This window comes from Odontesthes bonariensis, chromosome 23 (assembly GCF_027942865.1).
Source record: "Odontesthes bonariensis isolate fOdoBon6 chromosome 23, fOdoBon6.hap1, whole genome shotgun sequence".
NCBI classification, from domain to species: Eukaryota; Metazoa; Chordata; class Actinopteri; order Atheriniformes; family Atherinopsidae; genus Odontesthes; species Odontesthes bonariensis.
Window position 1 is genome coordinate 21,823,627 of NC_134528.1, and position 19,790 is coordinate 21,843,416.

General features: G+C 41.7%; 1 protein-coding gene across 1 annotated transcript; it reads right to left on the reverse strand.

The window, feature by feature from the left end:
* Positions 1-438: 438 nt before the first annotated feature.
* Positions 439-19,226, reverse strand: gucy2cb (guanylate cyclase 2Cb). The gene is made up of 27 exons (XM_075457278.1): positions 19,025-19,226; positions 18,244-18,356; positions 16,876-16,943; positions 16,499-16,714; positions 16,208-16,326; positions 14,279-14,381; positions 12,462-12,570; positions 11,081-11,222; positions 10,387-10,469; positions 9,005-9,113; positions 8,168-8,249; positions 6,607-6,709; positions 6,319-6,375; positions 6,153-6,224; positions 5,891-5,995; positions 5,703-5,789; positions 4,693-4,825; positions 4,457-4,597; positions 4,200-4,276; positions 4,018-4,109; positions 3,728-3,886; positions 2,330-2,522; positions 2,045-2,219; positions 1,780-1,878; positions 1,474-1,568; positions 1,252-1,328; positions 439-652 (listed from the first exon to the last, which is right to left on the reverse strand). Exons 1-27 carry the CDS (start codon positions 19,224-19,226, stop codon positions 439-441), a joined length of 3,225 nt encoding a protein of 1,074 aa, XP_075313393.1.
* Between the last annotated feature and the right edge of the window lie 564 nt (positions 19,227-19,790).

Sequence of the window (19,790 nt, forward strand, 5' to 3'; positions counted from 1 at the left end):
TCTCAGAAGGATGGAAACGATCCATTTCTAACTAAATAAATAGGTTGTGTCCCTCCTTGGTTGTCTTTCAGCTTCGCAATCTCTGCTTTCGTTGGCTTGGTTTGGAGTCATGGTTTCAATGAGGAGCAGCAACACAAAGTGATTGAGAGGTACATTTGTAACAAGAAGTGGTATTAGCTACATTTCAGCTATATTTCCTGAGGTGGAAAAAAGAAACGCTTGTTTAAGAAGCAAAAACAGACGAAAATGAGAGGGATTAATAACAAATATATCAATTTCTTGTGGGCATTTGGTTTTTGAACAATATAAAAAAAATTTGCCCTCTTAGTTTCTCCATCCTACACCCTTATCTGCGCCTAACAGCTGGCTTACAGCTCTTTAGAAGTGGCGCAATAGCATGACAGACGGGGACAGTGATGCACTCCACAGGAGTCTGCCCTACAGGAAGGTGCTCAGTGTGTTGTCCACCGTGGCCAGATGCAGGTACTCGGGCTGGCTGTTCTCAGACTCCACCTCTGATCCCTGGTCGTCGTGGTCCTCCTTACTCTCACTTGTGCCCGACTTTGTCTTCCGCACAGAGCCCCGGGAGCGGCGCTCCAGACATTCCAGGGTCATGTGGGCGAGGTCCTGCTGCAGACGCTGGAAGTTCTCCCTTCAAAAAGGAGACAAAACCAGTGCAGCGACAGACGAGCGGGTTAGATCAAGTGCACTATGACCTGATCTTGCTAAATGTGCAGCAGAACCAACACAGCCTCTCGGATGTTCAGACATTTTCAAATATGTCATTTTTTTTCCTAGTCTGCCTTCTACACAAAAACAAATCGGGTGCTGGCTGTAGCTGCATATTATCAGGCTTCTTCTAATGTACTTCACAGTGATTAATCGGGCAGTTTTGTACCGTAAAGTTATTTTCTTAGGTGCCATCTACAGAAGTGACTCCCCGAGTTTGTCCGAAGTCTGCTTTCCTTGTCCCTCTGTTTTTCAGGGCTAACTTGTGGCGTCAGTCCGGGACGACGGACGGCCACTGGTGCTCGTTCTACACCTCCATTGTTTTAAACTGATTTTTAGTTGCACACTGATCTCAAAGTATCCTCTCCTTCTTCTTTTTTTCATAGTGATGCGAAAACAAAAGTCCTAGTCTACAGAGACGAATTGATAACCAAGTTCATGCAGTTAGGCTGATTGGAAACCACAAGTGCTTCTAGTTTTGCTTTAGTAAGTTTCGACTCTTTGGCCTGTGCGTCTGCTTACGTTGTGGGTGGAGTTGGAAGGTCGTAGTCTTCCCCACTTTCTCCTGTCAACCAGTAAGTTGTCTCTGTGCCTTTACCCTGAGGAAACACACAAATACGTACATATTTATGATGTGATCATTGGCTCGGCTGTGAAGTCTGCAGACTTAAACACTGTTATCAGGGTTTTTTGTTTTTTTTTAATTAGTTTCGATTCTGTAAATTCTGTTTGGACAGTCTATACCTTCAGATATGTTTCTCCTCTGATCTCATACTCAAACTTGCAGTATGTCCTCTGCAGGATATTTATAGTCGGCTCACTGACGTGGATCCGCAAGGCTGGAGGATATAAACACAACAGTGATCGGCTGGGGTAAATTACTTAATCAGGTTTACAGATAGCCTCTTTAATTACCCCAGAGCAATTTGTAGTAAGATGCTCATATGAAATGACAAGAACTGAGGAGCCGGCTACAGGAAATGTCAGTGGAAATGAGTTTTTCTTATGAGCCGTCTCTGAATGCTCGTGTGTATTCACGTGTGTACTCACGGTGTCCTGTAGATTCCATACGAGATGCTGTGTTTACTGTGTCTCCAAATAAACAATATCTGGGCATCTTTATCCCCACAACACCTGCTGCACAGGGACCTGGACAGACACACACAAAATATTCAGTCACTTTCCATCACTGCATACAACCGTTTACAAGTGAATAAAGAATGACTGGAAAGGTTAAAGAGAGGTTTATAAACTCCTGCACATAGAGGTTGCGACCTCCTGCTGAATGTAGAGCTACAGACAGACAAGTCTCTACCTGAGTGCACGCCGATGCGTATCCATACAGGTATACCAGGCAGATGCCGGAGCTGGAAGGTGCCCATGAAGGCCAGGATGTCCAGCGCCATGCGGCAGATATCCACCGCGTGTCTGTTTCCATTTCTCCTTGGCAGGCCGGAGGCAACCATGTAGGCATCACCTATCGTCTCCACCTGAAGATGAATCAAAGAAAGTATAGTGTTTGTGGCACGTGCTGTTTTTTTTTTTTTTTAAAAAGGCACTTCATCCATTTGATTGTGTCATATTTCAGCCCTGCCAATACCTTGTATACATCATGATGGTCGACAATGCTGTCGAAGCCTTTGTAAATGTCATTAAGCATGTCCACAACTTCCATCGGTGTGCTGTACTGGCACAGAGTGGTGAAGCCCACTATATCACTGAAATATATCGTCACTTCATCGTACAGCTCTGGCTCCACCACACCGGTCTCCTTGAGGCTCTTTACAACTGGCCTTCATACAGAAAGACATTTACAAAGACAGGTGAAAAAAGGATGAAGCCATAGCTTTCCGAAGGTTTTGTTTAGGTGTAGCCCAGATATTCTATCAGTGTCGCTTTTTACCATTTATCTAATACTTTTAACCGGTTTCTTCACTTGTGTATTTCCCGCTTAAAGGGATAGTTCGCCTCTTTTGACACGAAGCTGTATGACATCCCATATTAGCAATATCATTTATGAACATTGACTTACCCCCTGCTGCGTCCTGTGAGCAGAGTCCCAGCCTCGTTTTGGCGTTGACAAAGGTAGTCCGACTAGTTGGCTGGGGTCCCGAAAATAAAGCGTTTTGCTTCTCAAAACAATATGCGTTCAAAAGAGTAATACATTTGCATCACAAAATCGTTAGCCAGAAAAAGTCAGACCTCACAATCGCTTGGCGCTATTTTCGCCTCCCTTCATATCAATGCGTTTAGCCACCTAGCGATAGCCGCACCTGTTACGGTGTTTGCTGCTCGGAAGCACGGGACTGCTCGGTCTGCACTTCGGTCTGCACAGTTTACATAGCCCGTAGTGATACGAAGGGAAAGAAAATAACGTCAAGCGATTGTGAGGCTTTATTTTCATGACCCCAGCCAACTAGCCGGACTACTTTCGTCAACGCCAAAACGAGGCTGGAACTCCCTCACAGGAGCAGCAGGGGTTAAGTCAATGTTCATAAATGATATTGCTAATATGGGATGTCATACAGCTTCATGTCAAAAGAGGCGAACTATCCCTGTAAAGCTACTTTAACCACGTATTAATGTTTCTATTGGGGCTCTCTAACCTAAGCTTGTCCTTTGTTTTTTTTCTTAAGCCCCCCATCACTTTAAAAAAAAAGCCCACTTTCTTATGATTGGCTAACTTAGAGAAGCCTTTTGGGGCAGCAGCCAGTCCTTACAAGAAAACTGAACTGTATTTTCTGATCATTGACATGTTTATCCACTACCAACCCTTTCTTTTTAGCTACCTGTTTTTTAGGCTCATGTTTGCATCATCATCAATTCAACAGAAGCACCCCAGAGGTGCCGTGCCTCTCTGGTAGTTTGGGAGTCACAGTGCCTGGTTTTCCCATGATGCTTCTATATGCTTCCGTGTGTTCATCTTCATTTACTGGGGGTGCTATCTCTGTCGTCAGTGTCTAAAAGTTGAGGAGTGCTCCTTTAAATGTAAACACACCCAGGAAGCAGCATGGAGTTGAGGCAGTCGGCCCGATCCCTCTCTGCTTTGTACAGGGCTGTTCTCTCCTCCACCAGGTGCTCCAGGTTTCTGGAGTACATCTGCAGCCTTCGGATCATGTTGTCCATGTAGCTTTCATTGTCCTGGTTATGAATTTTACTGTGGCGGAAAGTGGAAAGGAAAACATGTTCCCATTAAAATCAACTAGTAATACACTGTGAGATCCATTTCTTTTCAGAGCTTCTGTCACATTTCTAACAGCCACACGTGCACGCACAGTGAGCAGTTACCTGATGATTTTCCCCAGGCAGCTTTCTACCTTCTTATAGTCAGGCCTTTTTTCTGGGTCCTCATCCCAGCAGCTTTTTATCAGCGCGTACACCTGAAGGACAGAGGACCCCGCGCTTTAGATACATATCCGTCCCAATGTGGAAGCAAAGAGCAATTAAGATGGTACAGAAATTACCATCACCTCTAATTCTTTCTCTGAAGCTCTCTCAAAGTCAAGATCGGGTCTGAAATAAGATGAGATCACCCTGGACAGCTTTTCTGTTAGGAAACACAGACAATCGTTCACCACAATGAAACTGATTGAATATCATGTGTGTCCCTTAGTTAAACAAGGCCCTGGATCAACCAGGCCCTTCAGAAGCTGGTTTCCAAGTGACTGTAATTGTTGCATATTGTACGTGAGCTCCCGAAAATGGCCAGTAGCTGGCTGTTTGACACCTGATCGGTCGGAGCAGGACTCTGTGTAGAAGGTGCTCTTTCTGAGAACAATCTCCTGGCAGATGATAGCAAAGCTGTACACATCTCCTTTCTGGGAGGTGCCCTGCTTCCTCCTTAGGTGCTCCGGAGCTGTCCACAAATCTGAGAGTATAAAGTATGGAGAGAAATTAAAGTAGGTGAAGACGTGAATAGGGAGTGAGCGATTAGTAGCTGACATCCGGTGGCTGGGGCTTTACCATTGCCGTGGCTGAGAAAGGCATTGCAGCCAAAGCCTGTGATTTTCACCACCATGCGGTTGTCTACCACACAGTTGGTGGACTTGAGGCGACCGTGTACCTGGATGTCACTGGCATGGAGATAGGACATGCCCTGCACAGAGGAGGCATGAAGGAGAGTGAAGCGGCGTCAGACTGAAGCTGAGAGGCATTGAGGATGCTTTCAGTGAATCAGCAAACCTACATGTCACCTTTTTAAACAAGTATTATTCATGTCATCTTCTGCTGGCGGGGAACTTATAACAACCTCCCTATCGTTAATATGGAGGTCATATCACCCGCGGTTTGTGTTGTGACTACAGGTGGAGCTTTAGTAGGAAATCCTCATGTTGATCATGTTTTTTCCAGGCTCATTTTAAACACCAACATGGTTGTTTTGTGTAACACAGCTTTAGGTGTGCTTTTTTTTTTATCCAGACTCCTATTTTTTTGTTATTTAAAGTTCACCTCTTGAGAGTGCAACAGGTGAGATGATCCCATCAGAGGTTAGACCAAGGAGCACGTTCGCTATTACTTTGCATCCGATGCGTTCTCTGTGTCGGTATTTAAAAACGACGAGGAAATACGTCATTTATTGTATTATAAAATCAGGTTTAAATCGGTCGTTAATATCATCGGGGCTCTCAAGTTTTGAATGGAGGCAAGAGTGACATCAAAGTCAGGATTGTTTATGCAACCATGAAAAAAAGATTTAACAAAGTAACAACTAGATGACACAACAATCAATATCAGAACAGTTTTTTTCCACACACCCACGTACACATGATTCATTACAGAGGAACATGAATTCCGGGACACTGCTATCGATTGTGCGTCAGACTTGAGTAAGTCTGGCATTTTTCCGCTTTATCACTGATAGATATGATTGGAATTCATCTCCAGCGAAGGGCTTAACGTGATACCATGAACTGCATACAGTACCTCCTGTGAGGTGCACAATGGTGTTGATAATCAGCCGAGCCGGGTCTCACCTTGGCAATGTCATACATGACAGAGATCTTGAACTCCCAGTCCATGAAGGTCCCCTCTGGGTACGACACCTTGTCATTCAGCACATACTTGAAAAAGATGGGGATAGAGGGTATTTATGTGCATGTTGGCACCTCAAGCAGTAAAAAAAATGTGCTTTCATCGAGACCTGAAGGTGGACTTTACATACCTTGAGCGACCCCCGCTCTCCGTACTCAAACACAGAGAACACACCCTTGTCAAACTTCACCGTGCCATAAAACTTTGTGAGACTGTAATAGTCGATGCGCAGAAGCTGCGGGGGAAAGGCGACAATACATTGCATGTTGGTAAGCTTGGACAAATATTAACAAGGAGGCAATAAAAATCTAAGACCACAAAGCATGTCGAGACAGGAAATCAATAAAAAAGCAACACAGTCACACAAACCGCCGGCTGCGTGTGCATCTTACCGCATTCAGGTCTATGCTCTGTTCTTTGTTGAAGTTCCCATCTGAGTGCTTCAGCTCCTTCAGAATCACAATCTGAAAAATAAAGCAGGAAATGACATCTGCATGTGGTGCTCAGGGGAAAGGACTGTGCATTTGAAAATGACTGCAGGCTGCAGGGTCTGGCTACCTTCTTATCGTACAGTGCACGGCGGATCTTCGGTTTTTTCTTCCTCTCATCTTCTATCTGATAAAAGCAGTTGAAGGTCAGTGCAAGAGCACATCAGAAATAAAATTGATGATCAAGAATATATGACGTACTCGAGCAGTGAGAAGAGGGAAAAAAAGGATGAGAAAATGCATTCTCTGTGATCAGAGATTTCCAATCAACGACCAGGTTTACTGTTTGAATGATGCAACAACTGGAAGGCACTGGGTTTTTTAGTTAAACCGACTGAGAGGTCTGCGGCTCATTTACCTTGAGGTAGACGACATTGTGTTCGTTGTACTCCAGCAGAGTGATGAGATCAGAGTTAATGTTGGTCCAGCGCTTCCTGAGGAGCCGACCTTTCCTGTTCTGTCTACACATGAAAAAAAATACCATCACATTATACCATACCAAAAACTGAGCCACAAGGGACCCCCACTGGTATAAAAGACAAAAAAGTACATAAACATTTTTCACTAAGCAACAAAACCATTTTAATTACTGTTGGAAAACCAAAAATCTCATAAACCAATATTTCATTTGCATTAGAACATGTAAAAAAAACATATCAAAGGTTAAAAGTGAGGCATTTTCAACCTATTTCAACCCAACTGTTCAACTGCTCATCTTGAGATTGATGTCAGGAACATAGCTCAAAAAAGTTTGGACAGGTCCATGTTTACCTCAGTGAAACGTTCCCTCTTCTTTTGACAAGTTTGTAAAACATCTGGGAACTGAGGAGACCAATTTGCTGGACCTTTAGGAGAGAAATGTTGTCCCATACTTGTCTGATATAGTATTCCAGCTGCTCAACAGTCAAAGGTCTTTTTTTTTTCTTCATAATTTGTGCCTCATGATGCATCGAATGTTTCAAATCTAAGAAAAGTCTGGACTTACAGGGAGACAGGTCCAGCACCCGGACTCTTCGAACACGAAACGATGCTGTTGCAATAGACGCAATATGTGGTTTGGTATTGTCTTGCTGAAATACCCAAGGCTTTCCCTGAAATAGATGTCATCTATGCTGCTCTAAAAGCTGTGTATACCTTTCAGCATTAATAGTGCCTTTCCAGATGTGCAGGTTTCCAGTTCCAAAGGCATTAATGCATCCCCATACCATCAGAGATGCAGGCCTTTGAACAGAGCACGGAGAACTAGCCGGATGGTCCTTCTCCTCTTTAGTCCAAAGGACGCAGCATCCATGATTCTCCGTCTGTTTCAAATAAGCTTTGATGGTGATGTTTCTGGATCATGTTCACGTATGACTTTATCCCACATGATAGTGTGGTGGAATGTGTTCACAGTGAGTTCTAGAAGGGTTTGTGAGCCACTTACCGCTTTCCTTTGTACAACATACTTAAGCAGCCTTTTGCTGCCCCTTGTTTGAGACATGCAGCGGCCATCAAACTCAAGATGAGCGAATGTTTTTCATGAAATAGTCAAATGTCTCATCTTTCGCATTTGATATGTTTTCTATGTTCTGCTGTGTATGAAATGACTGTTTATGAGATTTGCACATTGTGTTTTTATTTAGTGTCCAAACTTTTTTTCATACAATTATCAATATTCATGTGACGGTTGCTCAGACCAGGTCGGAAATATGTTTCTTACCATATTTTATGACATCAGAATCAAATATTGCCAATTGAAAGAATACTGGCAGTGCTGACCTGTAACTTGTATCAGCTGATTGAATGGGTTTAAAGTATGTGTTGATGTGAACAAACTGTAACTAAATTATTAGCTATTTTTTGCTTACTTTCATTACGACAAAACTCTGGCTTGGTCCCCTTTAGCATTCACTTAAAGACACATATTTACTAAGGCATACCTGTAGAAGATAAAGGCAATGATGGCCACTACAACCACTGTGACGGCCAACACAGCGACACTGATGTTCCCAAAATCGAGGCCTATAGTAGGAAAAATGTACATAGTTAATGCATTAGGCAGATAATAAGAAATGGGCATTTGTTTAAAGAATGTGAGGTCATCTGTAGGATAAAGGAAACTTTATTTTCTCAGTGTTAAAGCCACTATGAAAAATGCACGAGACAAAGCTTCTGAGAGTTGGTGCAGAGTCAATTCTCCAAATAAGAAACAATCAGAGGACTTAGATCACCACTGCAGTGTCTGACAGGCACACTTGTATTCCAATCCTCGGCTTATTGTCTGCTTTATATCCACAAACACTACACTACTTTTTGGGTTATGACAGAGATTACAGGATACGTTTGCTGTAACCTTTGTTTGTAGAGACCAGAATGAAGAATCCTTTTTCAATGTACCTCGGGTGCGAGTGCTGAGAAACGTTCTGTGCAAAAATGTCCTTTCGAGTTATAATTCAGACTGCTGCTTATAGTCTTTTGCCCAGTGCCAATTAGCAGTCATCTAGCTCTTCAACAAGGCCTTGATCCTGAATAGAAGAGGGGCACCCCCTGTCTCTGCGAAACAGAGGGATAGGGCCAAGAGCAGCTTTGATTAAAAAAAATTGCTTTCTTATCACTCCAGAATAACATGATATTATATCTTATTGGCAGCAATTTGTAGCTGATGTTCATTCACCACTGATCTTAAACAGGTTTGCTGTGTGTCTGTCTGTGTGCATCAGTGTGAGAATAATTGGAGCTTGTGATGCAGTCACTGTGTGTGTGTGTTTTACTTGTACCGCTGTCAGGTTTGGCTTCAGGAAGTGTTTTTCCCCAGATGAAGGAAGGAAACAGGTCCTCCACTTTAGTTTCATTGTGTTCTGTGTCGAAGGTGAATAAAACCTCGTACTGAGGATAAAATCATGTTATTATTTCAACTGTGGCATAGAAAACCATCATGCAGTGATTCAACAGAGGAGGATTTTACTTTTAAAGATATTTGTGCAATATTGACTGCGTCCTGCAATCATTTACTTTGCTGATAAAAATCAACGTAGCAAAAGTGGTTCCAGTCTATAAAAACGATGATACGCTCAGCGGGTCAAAACATAGACCCGTGTCTTTGCTACCTCAGTTTTCAGAAGTACTTGAAAAAATATATCGAAGTACATCTGATAACTTTGTTGAGAAATTGTCACGCCCATGGACTCATTTTTTAGTTTTCATGTTTTAGGTTATGCTTTTGTTGTCAGTCCATGTTTAGTTTTGCCTTAGTTTCCCTTCACTCTGTTCCTTAGGTTCATTCACTTCACCTGTGTTTTTTCCTCAGCTGCACTCACTCCCCAATCACTCCCAGCCCTCTATTTAGTTTCCTGCCTCCCCTGTCGTTTTTGTCGGATTGTTGTTTGTTGCCACCCATGTTCCACGAGTCCCAAGAAGTCTAAGTATTTATTCCATATAATATCAAGCTAAGTCTTTTTTTTTTTTTTTTCATAGTCAAGTTTTTGTTTTGTCCCAGTTAAGTTTTGGAATCTGGCTGAGCCGCGCTTTGTTTTGACCTTTTTGTCTTGAATTAATAAATCTTCCTTATTTGTGAAAGTCCGCACCCGTGTCCACCTCCCTCCTCACACATCCTGACAGAAATATGAATTACTTTTTGACCATTCTGTTAGAATAATGTATGAAGCCTGTGATGATGATTTATTACAGATACATTATAGATCCTTAAAAGTTTAAGATCTGGTCAAATAATGGAAGTTGTGTTTTGTGTTGTGAATAATTACCTTTCTGTTTGTATCCAATTCATTTAAATTTAGAGAAGGGAATTACAATTGAACACTGTTTGTGTGTGTGCATGTGTTTGATAAGTGGAAAGTAAGAGCTAATGTGAAATACAGATCTTTTCGAATGGTCTCAATAAGGAGATCTAATGCGGGGGCTCACCGTTTACTTAAAAAAAACAAGAAACAAAGAAATACAACAAAAATTGAAGGAATTTAATATGTATAAATAGTTATGTGGTAGAATGTCATTTTATCATGTGTATTTTTGGTCTAACTAAGTGATTGCTGTTTGTAAAGATGCAAATTAAAATCAATTCATTCACTAATATTACAGAAAAAAATCCAACAATATGATCGCTGATAAATGACAAAGGAATAAGAATATAAGAACAAAGTACCTTGTTGTCAGTAGAGGTATAAATGACGGTGAGATTCACATCTCGGTCTCCATGAGCATCCAGTTTGTAATACCCTCCAAGTCCTAAGCAGATCATAAAAGCATCTTTACAAACCTTTGTTCCCTGCAACATCTGCTCTGCTAATTCTCATTTAACTGTTGTAGCTGCTGTTACATCATTCCTGTGCTGTGTTGATAGGATTTGATTATGAGATGCTAGTTTCATCATTGGTTGCGGGGGGAAAAAAAGTCTAAAAGAGCCTGATTGTCAGAAAAGACATCAGGAATGAACAGCTTCTACAGAGCACCTCTCAATCACAGTTACACACAGGCTGCTGCACTCTGCAGGCGATGACACAGATTTTATTTTCAGGATGCTAGTGAGAAACACAATTAAGTGACAACAGATGACTGCTTCCATCTGTCCAACGTCAGAGTAGCTGCCGTTTGCTCTCAGAGCTGCTTTCAGGGCAGTTTGTGTCAGACAATCAGGATGTTGGGGAGGAATTTGAAAACTTTGACATCATCAGCCTCATCAGAGCATTTCATGAATCCATTCCAGTGATGTTTTGTTTTTTTCCAACTCCGTTCAAACTGATCCATTTATCACCATGTGGACAGGCTAATGCTAACATATTGATGCTTTAGCAGGTGCATTGTCGTCACAGTTCTCTAACATCTTCCTCCATCCTTACCATTAAAGGAGGTGTTCCTGAAGTAATTCACATTGACATACTCCATCTCTTGGATCTCCGATTGATTTTTTCTTGCGATTTCTCTCATCACCTGGCCTAATTTCAGCACTGAGTCATGGTATGCAGCCATGTAGTCGTTCATCTGCAGAGAAGGAACTGTCTCAGTTTGACATGATGCAAGTGCTTTCTGCTTTTCTGCATATCGCAGGGCAGAGGATGCTGGGTATGAGGCTCTGTTTGTGAGAGACAATATGTTCACCTGTGCACTGCTTATGTCCACCGGACATGTGACGAAACATTTGTCCATGTATTTGTAACTTTGAAGAGTACTTCACCTGTGGCAAAACTACACTGTTCGTTCTACAATGTGCTAATGAAATCATAGTGACTTTTTTGGGATAAATTAATGTATAAATTTCTAAATTTACCTCGTGCATTTTATTTTCCCCCGTGTGGATTTATTTGTGTTTCTTTTATAAATGTATGCATGCGGTTTTGCTTCATTGTGCACATTATGGATGAAATTGCAAATTGTTTGACAAAATATGGAATACAAGTGTGTAAATAAAGGTATCAACTATGACTATGGTTGAAAACTAAAGTGAAAATATTAATGAATGAATACACATTTCATATATTCATTGTTCATCTTTGATGCCGTTTTTGTGTTATTGATGAGCATATTAATGCATTCATTGAGCCTTTCATGCAAGTTTGTATTCATCTTATATTTTGTCAGTCTCGGTCCTGCATGCAAAACGCAACAAGACAACTTTTAGAACAACACTATCAGACGTCAAGGTCACACGACACAACAGAATGGCAATCATTAACAACCGATCCAAGAAGAATACAAAAGGGTCGACTACAGCGACACGTTAGCAATCTACATCTGCAGTGTAGCTCTGCCTCAGCTGAAGCACTCTTTAAAGTTACATAAATATGGACTTCGGTTCAGTGGACATAAACAGTGTGCATGTGAACATTTTGTAGGCACAAATGGAACCTCGTTTCTGGGAGGAGATGTTTGAACACTATTGCAGAAACATCAAAAACAGTAACCTGAAAGCAGGCCAAATAAAACTAATGCTATCTGGATGACTAAATACCACTGTTATGTTTTTGTAATGTGACGCTTTAACAAAACAAGCTACTCTCACAGAGCATATAGCACATAGCAGTATAGTATATAGCAGATGCTTGCTGTCTCGAATTTTGCAATTCTTGGTATTTACTAACATATAAAGCAGTTGTTCAACACTAATAACTCCACAAAGTGAGTCACCAAAAAAAGCTAAAACTGTAAAATAACGTTTTTTCCCTTTTTCGTTACAGAGTTGAAAGAAAGGGAAACAGTACTTTTTACATCTCACGCTCTCACCGTGTTGTTGTCTGAATGGTTGATTCTGTAGTTTCTGGTGTTGGGCATGGTCAGCACCAACACGTTCTCCATCTCTGGCATTGAAGACGTGTAGGTGTAGTATATATCACTGTGGCAACAGAGGTGTAATTCAGTAAGTGATGCATCCTACTGAGAAATATGTCCTGCTCGTGATAACACACTCTCTGATAAAACTTTAACTGTCACTAGCGACTCTGTTTCCATAAAGGTGTGGAAGCTGGGCGGCATGTAAATTAAAACAGAATGAAATATTTTCTTTTATTGTGCAAAATAATATGCGGAGCGGGAATTTGATAGCAAAAATAAATTCCTCTTAAAAAGTTGGGAAAATGGACATCTTTGCCGCTGTGTTGCATCGCCTCTTAAAAGGCGGCCGTGGCTCAGTGGTTAGAGTCAGTCGTCCAATAACTGGAAGGTTGGCAGGTTCGATTCCCACTCTCGCCACTCAAAATGATTGGTGGAACTGACAGCTGGAGGGGTGTCAGTCCACCTCCTTGTCACGGCCAAGGCACTGTACCCCCATGCTCCCTGGGCGCTGTGAATGGCTGCCCACCGCTTCAGGTTGGCGTGTGTGACCCTATGCATGTGTGTGTCAACAGGTGCCAACCTGGATGGGTTAAAAGCGGAGGACAAATTTTGTGTGTATGCATGACAATAAAATCTGATCTTAATCTTAATCTTAAAAACGTTCTGTAAAGAATTAAGTATTTGATTAATAAGGATTTTCAGTTACTTCAGTTTTGAAAGTGAAGTGTTTACCCTTGTTTGATTGATATGGCCTATTTGGTTGTGCTTTCAATGGGTGGCAGGTTTAAACCGCAGGTCGGACAGTTTAAAATCTCTTCGTATGGAGAGGCTGATGTAACACATGTTAAATGTGATTTGCGAACTGTTTTTCAGATAAGCAAGAACGGGGAAGCTTGAATTTCAGGGAATGCGACATCATTCTGCCCTTGCAAAAACAATCCGGGGAAAAAAACGGTAAAATACATTCTTTAACAGTGACGCTCAGGGTTTATGGAGCCGCTATGTAATGGAGGAATTAATCAATGAGCGTTCAATATGGTACTCTATGTGCGGTGGGGTTTTTAACAACCTGGGCTGATTCATTTCATGACTCACAATGAGACTGGGCCTAAAAAAGCAGGATCAGCACCAACTGTCAGTGGCTGAATTGCAGAGGAATTTAAGAATTGGCTATCAACTTTTTTTTTCCAGTTTGGTGTGTGGTAGTCTGAGCTCAAGGGCTATTTACTGTATGCCATGTTATACAGTGATAATGTAGGGTTATTGAGTACTACCGACCTCAAAGACTCTACTTGCTCTGAGTAGAGGTGTGAATTCATGCCTGAAAACAGTGCAGCGTGGCCATTTTTCTGCGCTATTTTAACCAAAGCACGTCACAGACATTTAATTGACACTTTCAGAAATTTATGTCAGCACGTGATATATAACTAGTCTCTTTTAATGGACATATTGGCAAGTACTATATTAACTTTTTGTTTTTGTTTTACTTATCCAGTTTTTTGCTGTTCCTATTGTCCCCGATTCCAAGGTTTGTTTTTGTATTATTATAAAAAATAAAATAATAAGGTTTATATGACTTACAAATGATTTCATTCTGTTTTTATTTACATTTTCGAAGCGTCCAATCTTTCTGGGAAACAAGGTTCTACATATAAATTTAGTAAAGTAAGGCTCTGGGATAACCACCTGTGAGAGTAGAAAAACAGCAAGTGAAGAAAACAAATTAAATTTAGAGATGAGGAAGGGAATTAAATTAACACAGCACTGACTTGTAAAGATCAATGAGGACGATGACAATATCACTATTGTCTGCTGCGTCAGTGGTATTTTTCAATTTCACCAAATCCATCGGTGAGCCACACATGATGAACACTGCAGACAGAGAGAATTGCATGTAACAGCACAGTCCAATAATGGGTGACTTTTTAGCCTAAGGTGCCACGTAGGGATTCAAACCCTGATTTCCATTTAAATTCTTAGTTCAACCTTGAAACCAATGTTAATACCAAAGCCAGAGCATGCTCTTCATTGCCTGAATCAACATGAAACAAAAGGGGTGGCAGGTGCCAACAGTTGCAGGGAAATGGTTTGTTGAATTATTGTCAAACTTTGAAGGTTAAACATTCTCATCACTGACCTCTAAGATTAAAGATCAGACTCATTTTAAAAGCATATATGCGCCCACAAAAACAGACTATGGCAGTTTCAGGCCTGAATGACTATTGGCCAGTGGCTCTCACTCCGATAGTTATGAAGTGCTTTGAGTGGCTGGTGATGGCACACATCCAGGACAATCCTGACTTCACGGCAGACCCTCACCAGTACGCTTACAGGGGTAACCGCTCCACTGCTGACGCAATCTCCTGTGTTGTTCACCAGGCTCTCACTCACCTGGAGAACAGGGATTCATTTGTCAGGCTGCTTATTTTTCTATTTAATTTTTCCTCAGCATTCAACACAGTGATCCCATAGACTCTCATCAACAAACTGCTCACACTGGGTGTGAGCCCTTTCATCTGCAACTGGGTGCTTGACTTTCTGACCAACAGGCCCACAGGTTAGCGTTTTAAGCCCCCTTCTGTTCTCACTGCTGACATATGACTGCTCTGCCACACACCCGAGCTGTCATATTGTTAGGTTTGTGGACAACACAGCTGTGGTGGGTAATCTCCCAAAACGATGAGTCTGAGTACAAACAAGAGGTGAAACATCTGGAGAGCCTGTGTGGGAACAACAACCTCTGCATTAACGTACAGAAAACAAAGGAGATAATTGTGGACTAAAGGACAATCAGAACCACCCAACTCCGCCCCATCTCCACGGGTGGAGTGGCTGTCGAGGTGGTCTCCAGCTACATTATCTGGGACGTCACTGACCGCCTACCCTGAAGCAAGAACACTTCCGGTCTGTTGAACAAGGCCCACCTCTTCCGTCTTCGAAGGCTGAAGAAAGCAGGACTGAACAGAGCAGTCCTGACAGCCTTCTACCTGAAGAGAGCAGGACAGAACAGATGTGCGGAGGAAAGTGTCCTCTCCTCCTGGATCACTGTGTGGCATGGCAACTGCTCAGCTGAAGACAGAAAGCCCCTGCAGAGGGTGGTGAAGTCTGCACAGAAGCAGCAGCCTGCCAACATTGTGTGACACCTACAACAGTTATTTTGTTACAATTGGCAGCTATGAATCTGAGCTAGTGGCCATGACTTGTGGAGTCCCCCAGGGGTCAATTCTTGGACCTCTTCTGTTTAACTTGTATATGTTCCCTTTGGGTCAGATATTGCAGAACTTTAACATCAATTATCACAGTTATGCAGACGATACACAACTTTATGTGTCTCCGTCACCAGACAACTGCAGCCCAGCAGACGTACTGTGTCAGTGTCTGGAGGAAGTAAACACCTGGATGAGAGAATTTTCTACAATTAAATGAAGATAAAACTGAGATCATTCTGTTTGGTAGCAAAGACAAAAGGGTCAGCGTTGGTAAATATCTTGAGACTCTGAACCTTACAATCACTGACCAAGTTCGTAACCTCGGAGTGTTGATAGACTTATTCTGTAGTACAATATCTCGTGCAATAAGCCGCACTATCTTTATGTGCAATATCACTCAACCGTGCAATAATACCTGTAATCACAACTTAACTAATTATCTATTATCCTTTTTGTTTTTTAATATTTTTCCTACATTCAACAACATACCCTTGCTCGTCATGTTTTGCTTTGAGTTGAGGGTGTCCACCAACTCTTTGTGACTGCGCAGCATCGTCCGAGAGACATTTTTGGCAAACCTGCCGTCTGCTTCCAGTGCATTTATATACCTGGGAAAGGAAACCCAGATTCTCATTGAACTAAAAAAATTCCTCATTGAACTAAAAAATAAGTTTCACTTGTAGCATTACTTGAAACAAACTACTTCATTAATTTGTCTATCTGTCTGTTAGCAGGATTACTCAAAAATTGTGGGTAGACTTGCATGATTTTTTCACTGACCAAAAGCAATCTTCTGTCTTGCTTAGTTTTTTGTAAACGTAGGCTGAGCCCCACTCTGGTTTGATGTTGTTTTTGTCGAACCAGAAGTTGATGAAAAAGTCAGAGATCTTGCGTGCCGGTGGCAGAAGCCGCTGCAAGTTGAGTGTGTAGTCACAGGAGGGACCAAAGCTTCCCGCTGAAATGATGGGTGTACTGAGGTTAAAGCCTCTTTCTCCACTGACGGGAGAGAATGAAAAAAACATTTAACGGCATGAGTGAGAGGCAGAGACAGGCAGTGTAACAAAATCATTTTTAAAAACCTGTTTGGAAATGTGAGCAGTGTTTTCCCAACTTATCTGCACAAATGCGGATAGGGTCTTGGAAGAGCCATAACTTACTCAACTATTGGGAAAGTAGCATATGTGCAGGTTGGTCCGAGCACTGCACATCCCAGTGTGTCTGAAAACTACAAAAGACAACAGCCGACTGTGAGTGTGTGCGCACCTAAGGTAGGAGGAATGCAGTAAGGGTGCATTTAGGGACTGTCTTAAAGGGGAAGTTCGTTTTTTTTTTTTAAACCTGGACCTTATTTCTGGCATAAAATACTTTCATCTACTCATCGATAACAGTTTGGTGAAAGTCGGCCTCCTTCGGACGCTATTTAGATCACTCGAGATCTGCGTATATCCATATAACGGGAGAGAACAGGGCAGAGACAATACAGCCTCTAAATAAGGCATTATCTGTCTTTATTTCACCGATACTTTAAGCCGAATGAATGAATGAATGCGTACTATTGCACTGTTAGTTCAGAGATGCCGTGTTGTTGTTATTGGGGGCTATCTGGGCTTTATGGGGGCTTTCTACACATGTATCTTCTGGGATGACGTCATCAACACGCGCCACCGCCGCAGCATCTTTAAACAGAATTTGCAACTGCTGCTGGTAACATTGTTCGTTATTGTGTATTTCCAAATTGCCCTGTTGCACAAAACTAGCAGTAACAAACTCTGTGTAAAGATAGCCGACCATCACAGAGCACGGAGTGAATGAGCTGTGCTGCAGGGGCGCGCGGCGATTACGTCATCCCAGTAGATGCAAGTGTAGAAAGCCCCCGATAGCCCCCAATAACAACAACACGGAAGCTCTGAACTAACAGTGCAATAGTACGCGTTCATTCATTCATTTGTCTTAAGGTATTGGTGAAATAAAGACAGATAATGCCTTATTTAGAGGCTGTATTGTCTATGCCCTGTTCTCTCCCGTTATACGGATATACGCGGATCTCGAGTGATCTAAAAAATGTCCGAAGGACGCCAACTTTCACCAAAATGTTATCGGTGAGTAGATGAACGTATTTTATTCCAGAAATAAGGTCCGGGTTTAAAAAAAAACTAACTTCCCCTATAAGGCTTAACATTTCTTGCGATCCCATAAGCCTTGCTTTGCATCACACCCCTCAGCTTACAAGCACTGGGTGGTGCCTCTGGTGGGCTTCTGTAAGTAGTATAATTGTACAAAAGTGGACTTTTAGGTAGCTAGGTCTTACAGAGACTAGATTAACATAAGTGCTGTTTGAAATACCATTTAAAAACAAACTTTTTAAAATGTGAATCATGAGAAGCTTTCCAAGTTAAGTCCCAGAATAAGAACCTAGTGCTGAAAATGAGCATATTTAGGCTTTAAGGCACAAACCAGCTATGCAGGAAAGTGAATATTTAGAGTACATGTTGGTAAAAAGCAAACATGAAACTGGAGCTCCTTACCATTAGCTTCTTTAGCTTCTCCACTCCCTCACATGGACTACTCAGGCACCCTCTTTGGCGATAAACAGTCGTGTTAAACCCTTCAAAGTTGACTGTGAGATTAAACTCCATACCTTTATGGTGGTGACATGTGGAAAGAATCAGCATATTCAGGTATTAGCTTTAATTTTCTTTCTATATTAAAGCCCAGTGTCCACGTGGCTGTTTTGTTTGAAAATAAACATTTGAAGATGCAAAAGTGTGAGGAATATACAGGCTGTGGGGTACTTCCTGTGAGTACTGCTACTATATAAGACTATTGATAACATTGCTGGATTTATGGACGTTTATGTTCTAACTTGAAAAACCACAGGGCTTATTGGTTGGTCATTTAGTTGCCAACAGAAATAAAGCTGACCAGATGCAAAAAAAAAATAATAATAATTTGTTTTCCACCATGGAGTAGATATAGAAGACTGATAAAGTGACCCAACAGAGCAGTGGTCAGGATAAGCTTAGATAAAACACTTACAGTATCTGGTTCATTATACAATGACCTTTATCCAGTTTTTCCAGATCAGATAATATCTGTTTTCCTGAAAAGATAACAGTTCCTGTTTCGTATGGTTTACTACGAAAGACATACAGGGACAAACATAAAGCCTTGTGAGCGAGAATTATCAAAGACTTGGCTTTGAAAATGTAGCGCACTCACCCAAAATCAAAGCAATAAGGTTTATATATAATGTACATATTTCTGGGTACAGATTTTTGTTTTTGTTGTTTTTCCCTTTTTAATTACCTTCTGCAGCATTGATGGCTGAATCTTTCTCTACAGCCTCCAGTATTTCTCCTTCCACATACTTGAGGCTCCAGGGAGACTCCTCATCCTCCAGTAGGATCACGTTGATTGTTATGCCATCCACACACTGTCCTTTGCCTTGACAGGGGGCGGCAAGAATCCAAAAGGTGCATAAACACAGCCACCAGCTGCCTTGGTTCATTTTCAGCTCTGAAGCCGGTATGGTTATTTCTAAGTTGTTAAAGAGAGTCCATGGTATGGTGAAGGCTTTCAGGTCTTCTTTCACGTGATCCACTGAGAGAGTCCAGTGCATCGACAGCACAATAAAATCCCCAGATGCTTCCTCTTACGCACTTTGATTTCCAGTGAGTAAAAGTTTGTCGGGTACACGGCTGAAAGGTAGATTCAACAAACCAAATCCAGGACAGTTTTCCCTCTCTTTGCTTCACAGATTCACGCTTCCTCTGTTCCTGTGAGCCGTCCTTTCCTCATTACTGTGTTAATATACAACCTTTAAAGACACAGAGGCAGGCCATATAACCTTCTCAATGTTATTGTGCAAAGGTCTGCATGAATTATAGGCTCCAAACTGGCAAACACAAGTAGGACAGCTTTTAGGTGATCTTGATTTTGCTGGCAGCAGTTTGAACAATTATTTTCTAAAGGTACTTTGCCTATAATGATTTTACACTTCAGCCAGGTTTACATTGAAACAATCTAATTAACTGGACACCAATTTGTTAGTTGTCCTGTAGACTCGCCATGT